This window comes from Amblyomma americanum, chromosome 2 (assembly GCF_052857255.1).
Source record: "Amblyomma americanum isolate KBUSLIRL-KWMA chromosome 2, ASM5285725v1, whole genome shotgun sequence".
NCBI classification, from domain to species: Eukaryota; Metazoa; Arthropoda; class Arachnida; order Ixodida; family Ixodidae; genus Amblyomma; species Amblyomma americanum.
The window spans coordinates 4,155,891-4,179,116 of NC_135498.1; the positions used below are offsets into that span (position 1 = coordinate 4,155,891).

Consider the following 23,226-nt stretch of genomic DNA (forward strand, 5'->3'; position numbering starts at 1 on the left):
ACGAAACTGCACTGACAAGGCACAAGGAAGCGGCACGGCACGTGGCCAGATATTCCTTTCTTTGAGGTGTGTTTATTGTCTCAACGTATAGAAAAGGGGTGATTATACATATAATTAGAGAGAAAGTAATTTAATGAAAGGAAAGGTGGAGAGGGCGGCCGCCGGTGAGGTGACCCTGGTATGCTACTCCACACTGGAGAAGGGGGAGAAGGTAAGTAAAAGGAGAGGGAGGGTGCGAATGGAGGGTGATGATGTCATAATACAATGAATTGCTGGGAGTGGTCTGGGTTAGAGGAGACTACGTACACACTGCGGGAGGGGGGCACTCATCTCGCGAGTCGACATGTAGCACATCTAGCACATGGAGTGCATGTCTTCCTTGTGCAGCATACATCTTGCACACAAGCACACACGCCGCGCACATAATACACCGTGCACGGTTGCAGAGAAGGGCCTTTCCCTTACGGTGCGGTTCGGGTGTCCACCGAGATATACGAGACAGTTACTGTGACATTTCCTTTCCAAAAAAACAATTTTGCAATTTTCATTTTTTCTGCAGACTCTCACATCCCGGAACAAACGGGTGTGCACTCACATCGCGCACTGTTGCTGGAAAAGATGAAAGTATCCAGACACATCTCCCGGCACAAACGCATATGCGCATGTGTGGTCTGCACTGTACACTGTGTAGATGCGCACAGCGCACCCCATATAAACACACATATATGGCACGTACAAAGATGTTTTTTTCCGAAACAGAGGAGCATTACGTATGCCCCGAGCTTTGGCGAAAGTGGTCAGCAGAGCGGAAAACTCATGGCGACTGTATGCTGTATGGGGCCACCCCATTTCTGTACAGGGAGGGGAGGGGGCACCCCCTTCGCTGCGTACTGGGTGCAGCGCCGGCCGCAGCGAGCATTGCTCTGGCAGCCGCCTCTCAGCGAAAGCCAGCCAACCTTCCTGCATGGATGCGCTGCCGCTGAGGAGGAGCCTGCGGGGTGGACGGGACGGCGCCAGCCATGCGAGACCGGGCAGTTACCAGGGCAGCAGCCGGCGCGGCCCGACTTTCCTAGAGCGCTACAGAATTTGGCCATGCCCCCCTCGGCGAAACTTTCGCTGTCCGCTTCTTGTGCATGCTCAACGTGCCTGCGCCGAAAGGCATGTTCTGGGTGCCCTGAGTTCGCAAACACGCCGCGAGCCTTCTCAAGCCTCCAACGTCGACTGACCCATGGCATGGCCGAAAAAGTTTTGTTCGCAGATGTTAATAAACGCCAGACTAGCCCGAAGCTCGGTGAGAAACTTAAGGGTGATTTAGAAGCGCAGAAGCAGTAATCGAGGCTGTTATCGGTTTGGGAAGACTAATGGCCCATCATGAAAGGTTGGTCAAGAATCGTATGGAGGCTGAAAAAATGCACACAAAGACGACGCATTAGTCAGGCCAGAATTGTATTTCAAGAGACAGAGGAGTTGGACAATGTGTACTCTGAGGAGCCTAGGTAAAGGACATTCGTAAACATTTATCGTAATTTGGAGATAATAAAATATAACGTGATATCAGCAAGCTTAAAATCGGCTTTCCATCTATCACTTGTTGTGAACAAGGAACCCTCGGAAGTAAGAAAAGTATTTTCTTTTATTCTTCAGATGTTTGCGAGCGTACGTTTGCTGTTTCTGCAATTCATGAACCTCGCCAGACGGTATTCTGTTGAACCGCGGATTATATAAGCATGCTATGTATAGAAGCGTCGATTCTAGAAGAGAGTTCTGCAAAGTGGAACAGATATTTCTGTCGGTGCAAACAAATTGAGAGTAATCGCTATAACGCATAGCTCTAAAGTCAAGGTTTAGTCCAAGTTGCTGAAGCGTAATTTCCGGAATCCTACTCAGTGAGGACATGCATCAGCAAGAAAGGAGATCATGTTCCATTCATCCCGCTTCAGCGCAGGGTGGGCGCAGAGGAAAGATCGCGTGGCTATAGTTGTCCACGTAAAAATTTGCCCTTGAAATGGGAGTGCTGTTCAACCGCGAAACATTAGGCTGCCGCGGACAAGAGAATTTGCGGCCGCCCTTGTCGTCTCGCTTAGTTACGATGTGTACAGGATCCGCTTTTCTCCTCTGACATGTATCGTGCGTTACCCAGCGGCGTCGGCTTTCTCAACAGGAATCAATAAATTTACTAGCACCAAGAACAGTGCCTTACACCAACTGCCTCGACCAGCGTTTTCTTGATGTGAGGCCAAGCGGCCCACTCTTTTGATCACCCACGTCGGAAGGCAGAGTGCGCAGAGCGAATTAGACTGAAGCAGAGACCCCGGGCTAATACCAGAGATGGTGTTGGTCGTCAGGATGGGAACGCACGCCGTGGCTCAGTAGGTAGCGTGCTGATATAGTACCAAGAGATCGAAGGCTCGATTCCCGGACCAGCGGTCTGTGGTGTACTCTTTTGCTGCATTGTCTGATGACCGGGGAAGTAGAGAACGGTAGTATGGAGGGTCTGGCAAGGTGTGCTTGCGATGAGTGACTGCTGGACTACGCTAGCAAGCGAGAGAATTCCGTGTTAGTTTGCTGACTCTGCCTGTAAGCGTATCACAGTTAAAATTGGTATTCCTCCAAATTGCGCTCGGAACAAAAAAAAATGAATGACGCACAACCTACGACAACTTATTTTAAAGGAGCGCACGTTTGTGATAAGAGTGTCTTAAGCAGTCAAGCGACATCTAAAGGTTATTTTGCGGCGGCGTTCTCACGGGCCATTGTCGTCTGCGACACAGTCTTGCGTTGTCCCTCTAAAGTTATACTGGAGTGCCTGCTTGAATTTGTGCGGAACATGAAAGCGAGAAAGCAGAGCGCGCCGCTGTTGTCTGTTGCTTTGTGAGGTAATTTCCTCTGGCGGCGGCGCCGTCATTGGGCTCGACATGTGTGTAGTGGCATTGAGTGCAATTTTCCCCATTTCAGGCTCGCTTCGGCTCTCTGCGGCGGAATGTTTGTCTTCGCGTCTTTTTCCTGTCTTTTGTTCCTGAGACGCACTGCTTAGTGGCCTCAAAGCGCGAAACGCGGCGCCTGAACCCGCGATGCACGGCCCAAGACCGCGCACGGGCGGATGTCGCCCACCACGAGGAGGAGCGCCGCCGTTCGAGCCGGAAGCGCAGCAGTGCGAGACGACGATGCCCGTCGACGCAGCTGTCCACCGCCGACGGAAGCGCCGGACGGTGCCCGCCACCGCGGGGGGAAAGGGGAGTCAGCGCTTTCCCCGAAACGTCCGCTGAGTCAACACAGTTCACGCACGAGGTCTGTGACACGGAACAGCGGAGCGGGTTCAGCTGTGCGGACCTGCCTCAATCCTGCGACACCCTGCTAAGAAGCCCGGACCCTGCGCTCCAGCGCACCGCCGTCCATCTGGCAGAAGAGGCCACTACCAGTCGATGACTGCCAGCCAGCTTCTAACCGCGGACGCGCAACTCCCCGTCTCCCAAGCCTGCGTGCCGGGGGCGGGAACAAGCGTCTTTTCTGGTGGAAATAAAAGTTGTTCAATCAATCAGTCAAGTCTCCGAGTGGCTTCGTGAACCGCGTGCACGCTTTCGAACAGGGCTCGCAGTATGGTGAACAGGGCACGCGACAGCTAGTCGGAAGCCTGGGTCGAAAGTAATCAGGTCACTGGGCTCTCTGTTGCTAAGCGTAGCGAGACATACGCGGCAGCTCTGTAGCTCCACACATTGGGAGGTTCTGGAGAAGGAATGAGAGGAATTACACTATTGACGTTTTCAGGCCAAGTCGTGCCAAGCGCAACCAACTGCACGTCGCAACAGCGAACCTTGTTACGTGAGGACAAAACAAATTTGCCATTTATTATCTAGAGGAGCCCAACCCATTATTTACGTGAGATCTTAACCCTTTAACGGCCAGTGTCACGAATTCGCGACGTATCAAATGTACGCTGTTTACTCATTTCCACATGCAGCTTGAAGGGAAATTTTGATACTAATATGTCCATAATAACCAGCTCTTTTTAGTGAAAATGAATGACGTGGCTGTGATAAAGTTGCGCCAAGAGAAAAGGGACTCAAGTGTATGACAACTAGCCCGGCGTTCCTCGACGCCTCATGTCTCATTTCGTGAAAATTGTTGTTGGAAGATTAGCAGAAAAAAAAAGATTCTTTACATTTTTTACTCCTTAATAATTGCCCGTGTCGCTACAAAAAGCTTGAAATAACTATTTTCGTTGCATAATATACCCGTTGATTTCTTCTTTATGGTGACCTGTCAGCAATTGGTATTTGGAAATATACTGAAACTCAATCCAGTAGGGAATTTCCACGTTTATTTGTTTATTCAAATACCTCTAAAGGCCCTCCAGGCGAGGATATTACATAGGGGAGAGGGTGTAGAGGCAAACAAAACACGCAGTAATAACAATTTGTCAGAATTCTAACTGCAGAAAAATAGCTAAAAACTGCACAAAATACGCAGACGCCAATATCTGACGTGAGATCAAAGTTTGAACGAAAACAAAATAGAACAAAATTAGAAGAGAGCGCGAAAATGAAAACCCCTCGAAATCAGAATACTACAAGCAACATAAAAAGATAAAAGTTGAAAAACAGAATCGGAAAGACAGTAAACACTCGCCGCGGTGGCTAGGTGGTTAGAGCGCTCGGTTACTGATCCGGAGTTCCCGGGTTCGAACCCAACCGCGGCGGCTGCGTTTTTATGGAGGCAAAACGCTAAGGCGCCCGTGTGCTGTGCGATGTCAGTGCGCGTTAAAGATCCCCAGGTGGTCAAAATTATTCCGGAGCCCTCCACTAGGCATCTCTTTCTTCCTTTCTTCTTTCCGTCCCTCCTTCCCTTCCCTTAGGGCGCGGTTCAGGTGTCCAACGATATATGAGACAGATACTGCGCCATTTCCCTTCCCCAAAACCAATTATTATTATTATGCACTTGTCTGCATAACAGAGGAAATGCGAAAGCCTTTTTCTATCTTTCGCACTTGCCTTGTTCATTTTCATTTCTTAAATTTTCTAAGATTTTAATAATTTTATTCATTTTTAACTATTTTTATTTTTATATATTTTTATTTTTTATTCGTTTTAATGCTATCATCATCATCACTGTCATTATCATCGCTATCACCAACTTTCACTATCGTCATAATCACTATCCTCATTATCACTATTTATTACTGTCTGTTTACTAACTATCACTACTATCACTGCATATATGCTGCTTATCAAGTTTTACATTTTATTTTAATTGCCATAAACTTATGATTGACAGTTCGCGCGGACACTTTTGCGTACAGCTTCTATCTAAACTTCCGTCCCCGTCACTCATGAGCCAAGAAGGGCTTTCGCCTTAATAATAATAATAATAATTGGTTTTTGGTGGAAAGGAAAAGGCGCAGTATCTGTCTCATATATCGTTGGACACCTGAACCGCGCCGTAAGGGAAGGGATAAAGGAGGGAGTGAAAGAAGAGAGGAACAAATAGGTCCGTAGTGGAGGGCTCCGGAATAATTTCGACCACCTGGGGATCTTTAACGTGCACTGACGTCGCACAGCACACGGGCGCCTTAGCGTTTTTCCTCCATAAAAACGCAGCCGCCGCGGTCGGGTTCGAACCCGGGAACTCCGGATCAGTAGTCGAGCGCCCTAACCACTGAGCCACCGCGGCGGGGCTCTTTCGCCTTAAAAGCTACATTTTAACGGTTCCCAGAGACGTCACATTCTGATATAAGTACGCAGCGTCTCGTGAAACTTAACGGCGTGAACATTAGTAGCAATATATGATGGTAGGTTATTCCTGAGCGCGATTCAAGAGCTGAATGACACGCTGGGCTTTCGACTTTGTAAGGGTGATCTAGGCGAGGGGCAGAGCTTATGAAAGAATGACAGGCGAGAGTGATTCGGTCGTAGAGAAAGGAGATCCGATTTGGCGCGATATTTTAAACATATAATACTGGAGTACGAGAAACTGCCTGAAAAAAAAAAAAATGAAACGAGCAGCCCGGCTTTGCAAGGATTCTGTGCTACGCATGATGTTCTGGCTCGGGCTCCGGATGGCACATATATATTCAATTTTGGGTCTGATCAATGTGGTGTGCGCGATTTTTTTTCAAGTGTGAAGGTGCTTGCGTTAGTCTCTGATGATTTCGAATAAGAGGTTAGAAGATGCAATAGTATCGCTGATGTCATGATTCCTAGTTAGATCCGACGAGGTATTTGTACGCGCTAGTAAGCTCGACAGTATTGAAATATATAAAGCATGAGCTTGGGATACGGAAAGACGAATGTGTAAATGACATGCACTTAGTTTAAATATGATTTAGGGTACTTTGCCAGTTTAAACACCACTTATATAGTTATTGCGTTTAGGTCTGAGTGGAGCGCTTGACGGTCAGTGTCAGTAGAAATTTTACAGTAAATAATTCATCGTCGGCGAATAGTCTTACTCGGGACGACATGCAGTTAAGTAAATTATTAATACAGACTACAAAAATAAAAAGACCAAGTGCGCTGCCCTGCGGAACACCAGACGTAACTGGAATAAAAGAGGAGTTGCAGTGATTAATGTTTGTCAATTTTGACACATTTTGACACGTAATGTGTAGCACGAGTTTTCCAGAGTGCATTAGGCTAAATGTCGCGTGCTTCGATGAAAATATAAGGTCAGTTACTGTACGATGCACGTACTTGAACCGGGGTGGAAAAGGAGGAAAGCCAGAGGGCGCTGGGCACCCTCTTGCCTGGAAGAGATCTTTTCAAGACAACGTGCGCTACTTTCCCATCACTTTACCCTCACTCACTCTGGCTGTTCCTGCTGGGATAGAAGGGCTTGTATGAGGCTCGCCAAGGATGTCCGCAAATGCCCAGACGAAGACAAGTCTTTCTGCCGAAACCTCGGTCAGCGGACTACGGCTTTTACCCGCCGTCTTTAAGTTCGAGTTTGTGCTGCTGTGACTGCCTGCCCAAGTCACTGCGACAATGATGGCTCAGAATGCATGCATGCACGTTTCGTGAAGGCATTTTTCGTTGAACATGGACAGCAGCAGGTGTGATGATGGGGATGAGAGGGAGTTCCTTATATGTAATAGTTTAAAAGAGCATGTGAAGTGGACAACGATCGACAGCCCCTTAAACGTCACATAAAAAAGTAATAGGCTCAAAACGGCTTCACTAAAATGGTCTAATTGATTTATGTTGCTGCAAATCCGATCTTCCTCTTTTTTAAGCAATAAAAATGTTTCTAGAAATTTTTACACGAATACGTGTCCTCGACTTGGTTTTCAATGGAAGTACTGCTACCAGAAGCGCGAAATGGACCAATTGCTGTGTCGCAAATTGACGGTATAATAATAATAATAATTGGTTTGGGGGGAAAGGAAATCGCACAGTATCTGTCTCATATATAGAATGGAGAAATGAAATGAAAGAGGTGAGGGGACAGGAAGAGAAAATGACTTTTAAGACACATCGGAGGCGCTTTTTCTTCCAAACTTTTTTCACGTAACGGCAACTTTGATGCCCCTGTCTCCCTGTCGCGGCACAATCAAGGAAGCTTGGCGTGCGACACCTTTGGCACCGGCGCCCACTCAGCATTGTTTTCACTGGCGATATGGAAGAATCAAGTTGTAATCCAATCTTGCTTTTCCAGCGCAAAGATGCGATGGCAAGAGAATGTCAAGACGAAAGGCGCTGTCTTCCACTCGAATGCTCTGAGAAAACGCGACTCATTACACACAGAAATACACAAACCAAGCAAAAAAGCTAACCTAGAAAGTCGATATATAGGTAGCACGGATTGTGCGCGAGCAGGTGAGGGTGGCTAGTGTTATCGAAGGAAGCTCTGCTGGCCACTTGATAATGCAATGGAGCCCCTAATATAAATCCATTAAGCGTTCAATTCACTGAATGAGCAAAGCAAGTGCTTACAGTGACCTCTCGCCGATTGAAATCCGATCCTGCACGCACTAAGAGGGTTGTGTCAGCCACAGTGCGCTGCTTGACCAGCATTCCGGAATTTGTGTCCTCATCACATGTGTGCCCTACGCCACATTTCTAGATCAGCTATACCGAGCCCTTAACCCGCAGTATTCGCGCTGTATTGGCCACTGGAAATGCCGCATCGTCACGTCTGTAGCGTCACTCACCAACTGCTTTCCGGTAAAGCAAGCCTGATTGTAACGTGAGAGCAGCCCGCGCATTTCAGAACATCGACTCTTCAGCCGTGCACGTCGTCTGAAACCACGCTGCCATTCTTCGCGGCAGAAGAACAACAGCTGCCTCCTAAGCGTGTAAGCATGGAGATTAACTTTCCCACAACACTCTCGCGGCGTGCATATTTGCGTTTGGAAGCACCCGCTGCATAGCCCGCGAGTCTGCCGCATTGCCCGCGCATTCCTCGAAGCCAGGCTGTAACTCGGAAAAGATGCCACTCAAGTCGCGGTGAAGCGCGACGCAAAGATAACGCATCAAGGAAAGGCGTGTCGTTTCCTTCTCAGGCCTTTTGCGAAAATTGTAGGTTGCGCACCAGCTGCCTCCTTGGAAAAATTAAACTCAGCAATGGCTGCATGGGGCAGTTTAATCTTCGGAGTAAACGGCCTCGTAATATGCCATAACCGAAAACTCCCGCAATCACTTGACGGCCAAATAAAGGGCTATCCAGGTCATCTGTGGTGACGTAACGCGATCGCACGCTTTGATGGCATGCAAGGTGAATCACGTGTGCCGTCACGTGAGCCTCCCTGGCATATGTGATCATAGGCGGGCCAAGTCTGACCGATATAGCGGCCAAGGTGGATCCGATATAGCAGTAAGTATCGCTGTAAGTTATTTGTTGTTGTTTTCTCTTCGACTAAATCCCTCATTTTTCTCCCCTAACCTTGGCTGCTGGCCCAGGCAGGGCGGATGTAAACTCAAATCAAATCAAATCAAATCAAATCGTTTTATTTTCACCAGATATTTACCGGTTGGAGCACCTGGGCTAAAAGCTGCTCGAGGCAGCTTGACGAGGCCCAGGTGACCATTACAAGGTGGTGAACGTGAAAACACTTGTCTGCATTTTCCTTTATTTCTGTACCTCACACATAACGAACTCTTAGTTTCTCGCAGACAAGCTTTCACAAGCGTCTGTGAGTGCAGGGCGTCCTCCGTAGTCCCGCATTCGTCAGCACTTTTGCGATGACCGCAGTCGACCGTGGAGGCGGCCGTGCTGAGTCCCCCTGCCCCCCCCCCCCCCCCTCCCCCGCCAACCGCTCTCGAATTTCGCAACAGTGTGACCGGCAGCGTGGAGTACTTTCCTGTTTGAGCAGCAGCCGCAGTAAATCAGTGTCTCGCAGGAGACCGCTCAGCTTCGCCCACAGTTAAGTTCGAAACGTTGGGGCGTCCTTAAGCGAGCTAACTAAAGAACACTAGGAGACCGCGAATACTATACGACTCCTAGAAATACGCCTATATCCATCCCATGCACGCGGAAATCACCGCCAACAATATTAGCGCGGTGGCTCAGATTATACCCGCCGTTGGCAGTTCAACATGTATGGCGCTCCGCTGTTGAGGCCGCGGGATAAGATCGAGGCAGCGGCGACCATACTTCGATGGAGGCGAAATTCGAAAGCGCCTCTGCGCACGCTTCAGAGAACCTCAGGCGGTCGAAAATAAACCGATGCCCTCTAAAAAGATTGGTTTGTATATGCATTAAGGGCCGTCGCATTAACCATCTGTTACGCTACTTCCGTGCATATCTGTAGCCGCCGACTAGTATGTTGTTTAAGATCGGGAATTTTAAATCTATTATCCTGTGAAAAAGAATTGGTATGGTTTTAATGTAGTTAGACCAAGTAGACGAGAGAAGTCATGTGTTTAGCCTGACTGGCTCATGCTTTTGCTTTGCTGTGTCGTCGGCACGTCTGCCGACGATATTCGACTCAGGTGAGGCTCTGATGTATCTGCTCGCGCCACAGATGGAAGTAGATGAAGACGACGATTTGCAGTGCACAACGCGACAGTGTGCTGCAAGCCAATCCCCCTTGTGGGTATGTGCCATTTTGTGAGGGGAACAGCAACAACAAGACAACACGAGGAGTATATAGGAGGTTATGCACGAGGCGTCATCGCATCATTGTAATAAATACCATCTTGAAAAGAAAAAAAAGCTGCCTAGCGCTTCACCCAGCGCCCTTTGAAGCTGATCTGTTCACACCGCCGCGGGTTCGACTCCCATTCGTGGATGTTGATGTGATTTCTAACCTCCTAACGTGGTGTCGCTGTTGCTAGGCAACGGCACAAAATCCAAAGATCACAAGATGACGAGATTCTTTGTCGGTGTTGCTGAGCATACGAGTGCTTTTGCACTAATATGCAAGCCGTCTCTCAGTATGTGACAGCGCATGCGCACCTCGATTAAAAGCTTACGTCTGGCGGTTAAGAGTAGACCGGCAGCTTCCCCGGATAGTAACTACGGTTGTTGCTTCTGAAGCGATACCCACGGTGGGGAATGTTCCCTCATCGACTGATTCCTTCTCCCCTTCACTCGCTCCCTTCGTTCTTTGAGATGACGGCTGCTCCGAGCGCATGCTGGTGCTTATGAGCTCGCGGCTGCTGAGTTGGCAGAGCCTGGATCACGCCGAAGGCTGAACCTCGGGCTGAATCCTGGGCGCAGTTCCTTCGTCACGCGGCTGGCGGTGGTGGGCCGCTTCTAAGCCCGACCGCACAAAACCTGCGAGATGGCGCCACTTTGAAGCCAGGTTCACTCTGCCCAACATTCATCTCCATAAGGCAGCAACACTCAAGCCGCGACGTTTTTGCTGCTCCCTTCTTCACTTGGCGCCACAGAGCCGCTCTCTCTCTTTCGTTGCGCGTGCAGCTCTCCTTTTCCCCATCGGTCCTCGCGCGTTCTCTCGCCGGAGATATCAACAGCGCGTTCCAACAGCTTTCGCGCCCGCTTGCCCGTGAACCAACTTAAGCCGGGGGTCCCTGCAGAGCGCACTGCATCGGCCCCCGGGCGCGGCTCCAGTGCAGGGCCTCGGGCGTGCCAATGGTGGGGGCTAATTAATCCCCGAGCGGGCCCTCTTAATCCGTGCCTAATCCGCTCGGCGCGTGCTCAATGCGCCCTCCAGCGGCGACAAGGCGTCGCCGCGCTCTACCGACACGCTCTGCACGCACCGGGATCCGTCGGCAACGGGTGCAAAGAGGAGGAGGGCGAGGAGGAGTTTGAGAGAGGAGGAGGGGGCCTTTTTCAATAGTCGCCCTCATCCGCTGGGTCCCTTTGTTTTGATCCGCGAGAATACGAAAACAAGAATCGCTTTCTGCCATTGCCACACCGCTGCTCCCGTTCAATTCTCGGCATTCTTGTTCAGTCTCCATCAGCTTATCAAAGCCTTTTAATTCTGGCTGGCCCGGACAACCGAATTAATTATGTATTCGACGGTTAAGCTAGATGCACGCCTCGCATCTCGCTTCCTTTCCCTCCTCGTTGCGCGCATTGGACGTGTCGCTTATTTTCTTGCAACAGCTTCAACTTGGAAAAGCGACGCAATATAACGCCAGCGGATTCTATTAGATACATGGCGAGGCATAACCGTCAAAGACAAAGGCGACGGGGACGCCGCGATGAAGCGAGGCTTACCAAATTTGAGCCGCCAGCGAGCAGAGCGCCGCTCAGAGGCGTCTGCCGACAAAAACACTTGCTGACTCCCAGTTTGCATAACTGTGACATGTAAACGCGAATCCGGCGGGGTTGTTCGCTTTCAGCGTCCATCAAAATCATTTATTCAGATATTAACACGATAGCGTGAAGGAGTTCGTGTCGCAGAAAATAAGGCGTCGGCGTCGTTAACCGTGAGCGAAAAATCCCCGAAAAATCCCCAAAGAAGCACCCTAGGATGCAGGTGGGCCACCTGTCATTTAACCTAGTGGCGTCATCACAACCTTTCCGCCGGGTTGTGAGCAAACTGCGCACCGTGGCAGTTAAATTAATGATTGCGAGAGGTTGCCCGCCAAGAGCAACCTTGGGCGCACAAGCCCCACCGATGACAGCGCCTGCCGCCGCAGGGCAGCGGCACATTGCTTAACCGCTGCACCGCTGCCCCAGGAGCGGTATGAGGACTCCCACGGATCTATCAATGTTAAGTAGAGAATGACCATTTCTGCATACACGGGCATTAACCCACCAAAGCTGTCACGTCACACCCTTGAGGCGGAGCTCCCCCCTCCAAGTGGTCCCCTCCAATTTTTTTATTTATTTGCTTACTTATTTTCCCACTTTAAGGGAAATCGGCGACAAAAGGTCGCAGGTAAGAGCGTTGGTTTGCAGCATTGACAACTTAAGCTCCGCCGTGGGCCGTACGTTTGCGGTGTCGGCAGTAAGACGGTTGCAATCACTGTTTGTTCTCTGCATGGATGGGTCTCTGTGTAACTTGGCCTGTCAAGATTGGACACCGAAAATGTGGTTAAGACGAGACGTGCCATGAGCGAGCGAAAAGTTCTTCTTTAAAGACAGGGGATAACAATATTTTTTGTGGAGAGGGCAAAGTCGGAAGGGTTTTACGGGCGCGCGAGAATTAAGTCAGCTAAGTTGAGATTCTTTTGTACCTGTCTGCGTGACACAAACAGTTCGACACTTTCAAGAGGGAGAGTGAATGTGGCTTGAATGGAATGCCAAATGACGCATGCTTACCTGAGCTTAGATCAACCCTAAGTTTCGTTCAGTGATAAAACTATAGACTGGAAGTTGCGCCGCATATAGACGAGCAGTGACTGCTGTCATTAGTGAGGTAATTAACGTGCACTGTTCATGCAAAGTTACAAAGGGTATGAATACGACGATAACTTCATAGGCTGCAGATGATGGCGGAGTGCCGTTAAGAAATTAGATGGGCGTGTTAATGGTAATTACAGGAGAAGGCACTCACATAGTTTTGCATTTATCCAAAGCACGTTTAACGAATCACTTATCCCACCAGAGGGACCCCAGCGGTGGCCTATTGGCTTGAGCATCCGTCTCGTACGCTGAAGGTGCGGTGTTCGATACCCAGTGCCGCCTGGTACCCACCGGTGGTAGAATGGGTGCAAGCTTTCCCCTGGCCTGGTGCTCGGCATCTCTGGGGGGAAGTGCTTGGCGAATAGGTCGTCGACCCTACCTTGCGTAAATGAAGATACCTTGTGCCACGGCGCTCTTTTGCCAAGCTTCCCTTGCACCTTTAAGATTTACCAGCATCGTGATATTACACCAGAGAAAGACGTTAAGGTAACTTTAAAAGCCACGTGGGGTCAGGGGAATCGGTACTTTTAGAATAGAGAACACGGTGATCTGAAAAGTATTTGGTCAGGTAAAGACACTTAATAAGACGATAGACTTTTCATGCAAGAGGCGAGAATATTCCCTGAGTATACCTGGATAACACAGACGCCATTCAAAACCATGGACAGGTGCAAAAGAATGTCAAACTGGGTGAATTGGATAGCGTCCCGCCATGTTCAAAGAGGGCTCCTTCATCAGTAAAATGAACTGACGGCGCGGTTATTTGAAGAACACGCGTCACAGTTTTACCTATGTACACCACAAGTATGTAAGTAACTCCATGTGCCTCGCAGTCCCATTATGGTGCAGCACAGTTTTCGCTTGGTTTCTCTGGAATCCAGTGCAGGCCTACGCCTCTTGCAATTTAACTTGGGCCAGTTGACATACATGGGCGACGTGGAGTAACCACAATCGTTTAGCTTTCAAAGCCATACTTGAGTGTCCCAGCACGCGCAGTCATCTACCGCTGGTAGCGCTGCAATTCTCGTTCAAAACCTGAGACCAAGGATTACAAAAATGCTGCCACTCAATCTTCGCTCGATACGTAAAAGGAACATGTCACGACACCAATGCATTGGGATCGCACAGATCCTGCCGGCAAGCATTACCAAACGAACCGACGAGCCGCAGGCGCAATCGAAGCACGCTGGTGTAGCAGCCCTCGTTTAGGACTCTTTCGTGCAGAGGCAAGGCGCCGCTTTCTATTAGTGCTACAGACGCAACCTTGCACTGGGTAGAAGGCGAAGGCGTCCGCCGGAACAGCCGGCGAACAAGAGGCTCAATCTCGGCGAATGCAGACAGCGATCCGCGCTGGGGTGCGCTGTTTGAATACTGATGCTGGAACGGACTCTGGCGGAAAGCGGTCCGCGGAGAAGCGTCAAACGGCGCCGCGAGAGAAACACTGCGTCTTGCATGCGGCGCACAGCTGACCGTAAACCTTTGCGCTCCGCATGCTGAAGAGAGAGGATGGAGAGGGAGGCCGTCGTGCGCTCTGCGTCCTGAAGGAACGGACGGACCTGGGAGACCAGTGTGTCCGACTATATACGGAGCTCAAGCCGGCGGTTCTCTTCTGTAGGCTTACGCGAGGCTGTGTGACTCCGGCAGGACAGAGGATAGCTGGTTCTTCAAAATACAGGAGTCAAAAACTCCCGAGGAGGTTACCTTTGCCTAACGCGTGGTTCAGCGACAGCGGTGTGGAATGTGACTGTTCATTATCGTTCTGCGCCCACGAAGGCACTGTGTTCGGAGCTCACAGCATAGCACATAGCCATGACACTTTGCAGGGGCGTCATGCGTGACGTCACAAGTATTCCTGCGAAGTTCTCCGCAGAAGTTCTGGAGATACTTATCCGGCTCTAAATCCAAACTGAACGGTGTTTAAGTGAATGGAAATATCTGTAATACTCCATCTGTAATTGCTGACACATTTAACAACTTCTTCAGTTCTGTTTTTGTTCCTAGTTCTAATCATAGCCCAACAGGAGCAATGCGCAGTGTCTCCACTGATAGTAATAATTACAAAAATATTGTTATCACGAAAGAATGAGCGCTGTCGCTGTTATTATCGATAGATCCGAAAAATCATCTGGTCCCGATCTCATACCAAATGAGATTTTGCGGCGCTATTGCCAATTGGTCTCAGAATTTTGGTAATCATTTCTACTGTATCTGTGCGTGAGTGTTCTGTTCCGAGTGATTGGCTGCTCGCCAGGTATACAGCAGTTTGTAAATGGGGTAGTAAAATGAGTATAGAAAATTATCGCACTACATCTATTTCATCTACCTCGTGTAAATTACTCGAACACGTAATAGCTAAATACTTGATGGAATTTCTCGAAAATAAGAATATTTTGTATCATAGGCAACATGGCTTCCGACGTCGCTTGTCGACAGTCACCCAGCTTTTTGAAACTAGTAATACCTTCGCCGCAGCCATTTACTCTAGCAAACAAATGCATGTGATCGCACTGGATTTGTCAAAAGCATTTGACAAAGTGTGCCATGAAAAACTTTTGAAAAAAAATGCTAGCATATGGTATTGATTTGCAGGTTATTAGCTGGGTTCACGCTTATCTTACGAACAGGAGACAGTTTGTGCAAATAGCTGGTGAAAATTTCACAACGTCTCATGTATCTTCCGGCGTTCCCCAGGGTTCTGTTTTGGGCTCTGTGCTCTTTTTACTGCATATTAATGATATTGCGGAGGATATAGACCATCATGTGGAAGGGCGACTGTTTTCAGATGATTGTCTCCTGTTCTGCCATGCAAAAAAATGTTGATGATAAAGTGTTGTTGATTCAGTTTGAAAAATGCGTACAAGTGGTGCATGAAATGGGGCATGCAAATTAATCCCAGTAGATCTGTCGCCGTGAGTGTTACTAACATGAAATCTCCCCTAGTTTTTCCCTACAGTATTAACAACATTCCGATCCAAAAGTGTAGCAAATTGAAATATTTAGGCGTCACCATTAGTGAAACTACATTGGGGTGAACGCATCGATCATATATGCGGTTTGGCTCAACGGAAACTTGGCTTCCTAAACCGAAAACTGAGGCATGCAGCACCAGGTGTTAAGCTTCAAGCATATAAGAGTTTAGTCCGACCAATGTTAGAATATGCAAGCATAATATGAGACCAACATTGTCAATATCATCAGATCAATAAACTTGAAAAATTGCAAATGTTAGCTTTAAGATTTATATTATTTGCTTACTGCAAAACCGAGTCAGTGACAGCATTAGGCCTCCAAGCTAAACTCCCAGAACTAGCCCCATGCAGAAAGATAGCTCGTCTCAAGTCTATTTATATGCTTCGTGAAAATAAGTTTAACTGAGAATCTACTCTGTACATTCGAGGCAGATTATCTTCCAGTACTAACCACCCACTCGCCATTATGCCATACACAACTAGAGTTGACATATTTAAGCACTGATTCCTCCCGAAAACCATAGTAGAATTTAAGAAACTGGATAATAATAATAATTAATAATAATTGGTTTTTGGGGAAAGGAAATGGCGCAGTATCTGTCTCATATATCTTTGGACACCTGAACCGCGCCGTAAGGGAAAGGATAAAGGAGGGAGTGAAAGAAGAAAGGAAGAATAGGTGCCGTAGTGGAGGGCTCCGGAATAATTTCGACCACCTGGGGATCTTTAACGTGCACTGACATCGCACAGCACACGGGCGCCTTAGCGTTTTTCCTCCATAAAAACGCAGCCGCCGCGGTCGGGTTCGAACCCGGGAACTCCGGATCAGTAGTCGAGCGCCCTAACCACTGAGCCACCGCGGCGGGGCAACAGCACGTATTTCAGGACACAAATTCGGCTGATATTTTTCAGAAAAAGTTGGAGTTGTGCTTCTTGCAGCCATGCTCATTTTTTATGTATTTTTCCCTCCCACCCTGTAACAGCCCGATGGAGGCGAAACGCAAAAGGCGCTCGTGTGCTGTGCGATGTCAGTGCACGCTAAAGATCCTCAGGTGGTCGGCGTTACTCCGGAGTCCTCGAATACGGCGCCTCGTTCTCTTTTTGCCTTCGTTCAATCCTTCCTTCCTCCCTTCTACCACGGCGCTGTCGAGGCGTCCACCGTGAAGTGTGGCAGTTACTGCGCCATTTCCTTTCCCCAAAATCAATTTTTGACGCGATACAAAGTGAATGCGAGCGAGAGTCGCCGTCAGCTCTCGTGACACTTCACCGCACAACACGCGCCGGCTCTTTTTGTGCACTGTTTCAGCGGGGACGAGGCGACTTCCGGGGAGACTGCACTGCCGCCGGGAGTGGCAGCAGTCCGGAGGAACCCTTTCTTCTTCTTCTCGGTGGCCTTATACTCACGGTCGTGAGGACAGTCCCTGTCGAAGCGCCTATCTACGGAGATCGATAACCGCCGAGAGCGAGCTCGCCACCACCGCGTCCACGTTCGTGCGACGGACATCACGATCTAGGACACGCTCGCTTCCTCGAGCAGCGCATCGCTTTTCCTCCCGCACGCTCGCGATGGAAAGTTACGCTGGCATTCGGGAGGGCTGTTACGCAAATAAACCCTTCATGTTCTCGCCATCCTTCTTTTATCCCCGTTCTTGCTGCGCTTGTGCGTCGAACGGCAGTGCTCCGACGGCTTTGGTTCACAGCTTCTGGAAAACGCTTTAGGTCCGTTGTATTTTCCGCGGACAGTATCCGACTGGAATCATACTATGGCGTTGTTTTAGTTTAGTAACACTTGCCACTTTTTTTTCTTACGCATATTTCTCTTAATTGTGTTGTGCATCTTTCTGAAATACTCTTATCAATGCATGCCTGTCCTGCTTGGACCTTGACAAACGTCTGCAGTATGTACTAAATAAAAAAATAATTCAGACCGCGTGAGGTTCTTTAGCGTGCACTGACATCGCACAGCAGATTGGCGCCTTTTCCGTTTCACCTCCTTCGAAACGTGGCCTTCGTGACCGAGATTCAACCCGTGTCATCAGGTACAGCAGTAGTAATGGAAGGGCTCGGATAAAAACAAAACCTGGGGAAAAAAAAAACATTTTGCTGCCTTCTTTCACGAGGCACGAAAGGTTGGAAAAAAAACCCAGGTGCGCTCTATAGTTGCTCTTAACAAACAAAATCAGCAGTTATTCCGGTCGACATGAAGTGTGCGATGGACGGTGAGGTAAATAAAAAAGAAAGAAAGAACGCCAGAAAGTGCGCTTCATTTAATATTACGATAAAGCTGGAAAATTATTTGGAGTTTAGCCGTAAAATCATGATTATTGGTCAATTCATTAAGCGGGCTTCAGTGACTGCGGCACGAAGTTCTGGGCCGCTGTGTTCTCGTGTTGTGCCTGTTTCGTTCCTTTCTTACCGAGTTGGAAGCCAAGGCGATATCAGAAAAGTTGTGCTGCTCTGCTATACATGAGAAACAGCCTGTCCCTGGTGAAAATTTTAAAACAAGATATTTAAATCATCAGCTATTCGTTTGCCGATTATCTGTGCATAACAAATTTACCTGCTTAAAAAAATCGCGTAGACCTTTCTCGGCCTGGAAACGTCGTGCCACGTTTGTTTTTTATTTGTGGAAAAATTCATAGCCTTTAACTGCCCACCATGATGATGACAGAGGAGCAAGAAAAGATCGATTTCTTCTCAGAGTACTTTTGTTCACTGCAACATCAACATACGTTACGTAAGAGTTCTTTATATACCTTGTCACTCATTTCAACGTGTTAGCCTCTTGCGGCGTCATTAGCTTAGTTACTTCCTACAAAATCAAGTTAGCTGCGTGGAAGCAGCAACTCAAAGTTTTGGCGTGGCATAATTAATGCTGGCTCAGGGTCGCCCAAATGCAGCTTTCAACTGGCGCCCATTGTCAGGGAACGCATATGGCAGATTATTCCTCACTGCCCCAAGCTCTCCAAGAACAACTGCAGGCACTGTGCAGTTGCAGTCGCGATAACTGTTGCAGTTACGTGTCGCAGTCACTCACGTACAACTTGCCATTTTTATTGAATAAATGCCTGCATGAAAATGTTGAATTAAGCACTTTGAACACAAAACAGATGCGCGAATATCAGCAAGTGATGCCGGTTTTTGTCCAATTCATGTCATTAACTGAATTTTAATTGTTGACTGTTTCTGCGCTGTATCTTTTTTGATAAAATGCATTTGCAGTGTTATTCTGAAATAAACCTAATGGAATTCCACAGCAGTGTAATAGAGCGTATGTGAATGCACTAAACTGCACATAGGTGAAAGCTCATTGCCATGTACGAAAATCTCTGCATATGTGTTCACTGTTTTGCACAGTGTTTATGTGCTGCTGCCTTGTACGGACGTCAGGCACCCTCAGACTGTCAATGTCAGTTTTCTTTTCCTGATGACCCTGCAACAAGTCGTTGGAAATAAAGCATTTATTTATTTATTTATTTATTTATTTATTTATTGACTGATTGATTGATATATCATATATACTAGGGGTGTGCTAATAGCAGTTTTTCCAAACCGATTCGAATACGAATCGATTAGTGATAAATCTGAATCTAATATTTTGACGGGTATTCGCACAAAACGAACGATCGAGCGAGAAAGCGCACCACGGTGGCGGTGAAATTATCGCTCTAGTTATCAAAAGACACAACAGTGATCTCTAATAGGGAGTGCGCTGCATTAAATCACTACATACAAATAAAGTCTGTGACCGTTATGCGAGGAGCTTTCGAAAATTACTACTTCCTACTGGTGACGGCAGCGAATAAACAAGCGCCACATCTCAGTAATTGTAAGGTACTAGAGCTATTAGAGATAGCCTGCGAGATCCTGCACCAAGGCATGATGTGCTAATTTGCTTAAGCAGTGCCGCATCGCCCAATTTTGGATGCCATGTATGAGCATCACGAACATCGAACGGATGAACCACGTCGTGGGTCTGAGCCGTCCATGCCAGGCATAACGATCACGGTGACATGCTGTGTGGCGTCGGAGCGGGCCCTCTTTTAGAAACAGTGGTCGAAAAAAACATCGTGCCAGTTATTCGAAAACTTCGATAACTTGAGAGGAAATTCAATTCGTTTCGAAAAAACTTGAACGTGCACTATTGGATTCGTTCAGCGAATCGAATAGGAGAATACTCGTTTTGCTATTCGAAAATCTGTAGTATTCGCGCACCTCCAACATCGTACTCTACGTAGACCGTCCGCTTGATTCAGTGTCGCATATCCCCGACGAGCTCCACAAAGGCCCTTCATTTGCACTCGGCATTATTGCCCGTTCTGTATTGCAGCAGTGCGGGCTGCTGGTAACGTCGAAATGTTTTGCAATGGGTTGCACACTCGGTCATTGGCGATACTGTTTACTGTCGTCATCATCAGCAGCATCAGTAGAATCATTGTCAACATAACTACCTCCATTGCAGAACAAAGGCCTCTCACATATATCCCTTCAAATAACCCTGTCCTGCGCCAGCTGCGGCCACCTCATCCCAGTAAACTTCCTGATCTCATCCGCCCACTCGACACTGTTCCCCAGGCACCGGCATTTCTCTGGCTTTGCTTGGAGGACGTCTCCGTTTGAAACATCAGGCCCACTACCAACATCTTAGTCGGGACCTCGACACACTGTCGCTTCCTCACTACCGCGTATAGGTTCACTTCTTGCGCAGTGTAGGAGCCAACACCTGCTAGACAAGTATGTGCATCTTGCGAACACGATCGGATACCTCTTGACCCAGCTGGCCGTCTCCGTATGCGAACCTGGGGCATTGTCACTTTCAGTGCCCCGCTTCGATTTCTCTTCACACCACATAAATGGAGCGCCAGGCTTGTGTCGCAGTCTCTACCCTCAACATACTCATCGGAGGCACTTAATGTACGCTGGAATAGAGTGATCTCCCCTCTTCTCTCTGATCCTCGGGGGTCCATAGATGGAAAATATATATATAAAAGCGGTAATCTTATTTCGGTGTATGAAGCTCGGAATAGCGGAAAGTGCGTGGGGAACTCGTCAAGGCGGCGATGGCGTGGAGGAGAGAACAAAAACACAACGCCAGGGCAGGCGATCTATGGACGGGGGCTCCCGATTCAGGCGCTGTCTCTACGGCGGAGAAGTTCCGCCGTAGCCGGACTCTTTCGTCACGGCCCTCCGCAGCTCGTCCATTGCGGCGGCCGAGAGGAGAGGAGCCCCTCGGGCGCAGCCGCTGACCCGCTTGCACTCACTTGTCCCTCCCGGTCGCGCAACGAAGGACGCTGCTGCGCTTGGGGATTGCGACCCGCGGTAGGCTGCGTGCCAAAGCCGAGGGGAGGACTACGGACGAGCGGCTTCTGCAATGGGCTCACCGGCACCAAAACAACAATAAACACTCGCGTGCTCTTCGGAAACGCTCGGAGAAAGGCCCGGTTTCGCAAATGCTGCTATTGCCGCTTCGATGCCGACAAGCAGCGTCGAAATCAGACGCGTGGTCGAGGAAGCCCACATTTAAATAGCATGTCGCTCTCCTAACTTTCGGCAACATGCGTTCGATGTAAGTGCCACAGTGTTTCTCAGTGTACTCGGAGGTTGAGCCGGCACTTCGGGCTACGAGGAAGGTTAACTGCTGTCCAGGGCTCAGTAAATGCTAAGGTTCAGGAAGAATTTTGACCGCCCGGTCTTCCTTAGCGCGCGTCAAAATGACGATTGCGCACGCTTCTGATGCTCTCTTTTCTTTCCCTTATTGTATTTTGCCTCTGTCAAAAAGTGGCGGGCGTCGGGACGCAGCGGGCCTGCGACCTCTATTCAGCAGCCAAGCGCTGCAGCATCTCGACTAGCGAACCAGGTGCTTCTTGGCTTCTCTACACGCCTCAGCGGGAGACAGCACAACGACGCCACACACTGGAGCATCGGCGCGAAGAGGTGTCTGTCAAACGGAGGAGCTTTCTTCCTCGGCGCACGGCCTGCTTCCTGCCGGGGCGTCTCATTTTCGGCGCCTGCTCTTGACGCGGACTTTCCTCGGGTCTGCTGCACCGCAAAGCCCGACGGCGCTCGTGGCGTTGCTCTGGAGAAAGCAAGGCCGCGTGCAGGACAGCGCGCCCGCCGAGGAGGCCGGCCGGCTTTCAGCTGCTGAGCCCAAGGTCACCGGATCGAATCCTGGCCGGGCAGGTCGCATTTCGACGGAGATTAAATGAAGCGAATTTTAGAAATCTGCTGTTGCACGTTAAAGAACCCCAATTGGCTGAAATTAATCCGCAGCCACGCGCTGCCTCGTAGCCCACTCACAGATTCGGTACGTGGGCCACCCGCATAAGAACTCGAGGCAGGTCAACACAGAACGTTGGGAAAACTCCGCAGTAAATTGGATTTATGGATGCGGTTTTTCGTGGTAACCGTGCCAATCTAACAAGGACCTCCGGAGGAACTTTGTTTGTTCTAGTCTAGGCTCAAATGATACCGACTCTAAAGGACCACGTGCGAGCAAGGAGGCGCGAGTTAATTCATGAGAACCCAGCCAGCGCACTAGTCGCGACGCACGACGCGGAGCGCCCCGCGGGCTGGATTCCGGCGGCGCAGTGAGTTTAGCTGATGGAGGCAGCATCTTGCAGGGGTATAGTAATGCTTGTTTGCACTGAAGCACAGAGCGAAGACTGTGGATGTTTTCTTGTGTACAACCGGCGTTAAGTTCCTGAAGAGCGGCAACAAAATCAGATAAACAATCTAGTATGCATCGTCGCAGGCATATTATACAAAGTTATAATAAAAGAATAACCCTTGTTTACAGACAGCAGCAGTGCACCGGCATCCTCCGTGTGCATGTCCAACATTATCAGACAATTCGGAAAATTGGAAAATTGTAGGATACTGTTATGAAAATATTGAAGGTAAGGGTCCATTCTTCTGATATGCAGCAAAATCTTTCTTGATAGTAAGGTGATAGTAAGAACGTTAATAAAAAGAAAGCAAGAGTGCCGTCGGGTGATCTGCGCATATATTGATTGTTGTATGAAATCTTACATTATATGAAAAACTTGCTCTCATAAACGATTTCCCGCTCAAAAATGCTTCTGTCCATAATTGTTGCGCATGCTTTCAGAGGCGTACAGAGGGAAAGCGGGTGCCCAGCACTGTGCTTCTTCGCTTGCCATCTATGCGCACTGCGGCCCCGAGTCACGCTCCCCGCGTTTCCCAACGGCGCTTTCTTCTCCGGCTACTGCTGCTCTCTCCGTGAGAGCGGTGTCTAAGGAGGCTGCTGCAGCTGCCGCTTTGCACACAGTGCAAGCACGCGAGACAATGACGGCGGAGGAAGAGAGTGGGGCGTCGCGTGACGTCACCGGCGCAGAGGGTAAAGGTGAGAGTGCTCACCGGAACTTGTCCAGGTCGCCGCTGGTGAGCGTGAGCTGGCTCACGCTGACTGGCATCGCGGCGGCGCCGAAAGCCCCCGCTCGGCGTTGTTGCGCGCGCGTCCGTGTGTGTGCAGCGGTCCCGGGAC

At 49.0% G+C, this 23,226-nt stretch overlaps 1 protein-coding gene across 2 annotated transcripts in view; it reads right to left on the bottom strand.

Moving 5' to 3' along the window:
• The window catches only part of LOC144120441 (neprilysin-2-like), an 85,127-nt gene extending 61,910 nt beyond the window's left edge, over window positions 1–23,217 (bottom strand). For both annotated transcript variants that reach the window (XM_077652834.1, XM_077652832.1), the window contains exon 1: window positions 23,100–23,217. In XM_077652834.1, the coding sequence (XP_077508960.1) occupies window positions 23,100–23,155 (56 nt within the window). In that variant the 5' untranslated portion in view covers window positions 23,156–23,217. The remainder of the gene's footprint in view (window positions 1–23,099) is intronic.
• Window positions 23,218–23,226: the final 9 nt, after the last annotated feature.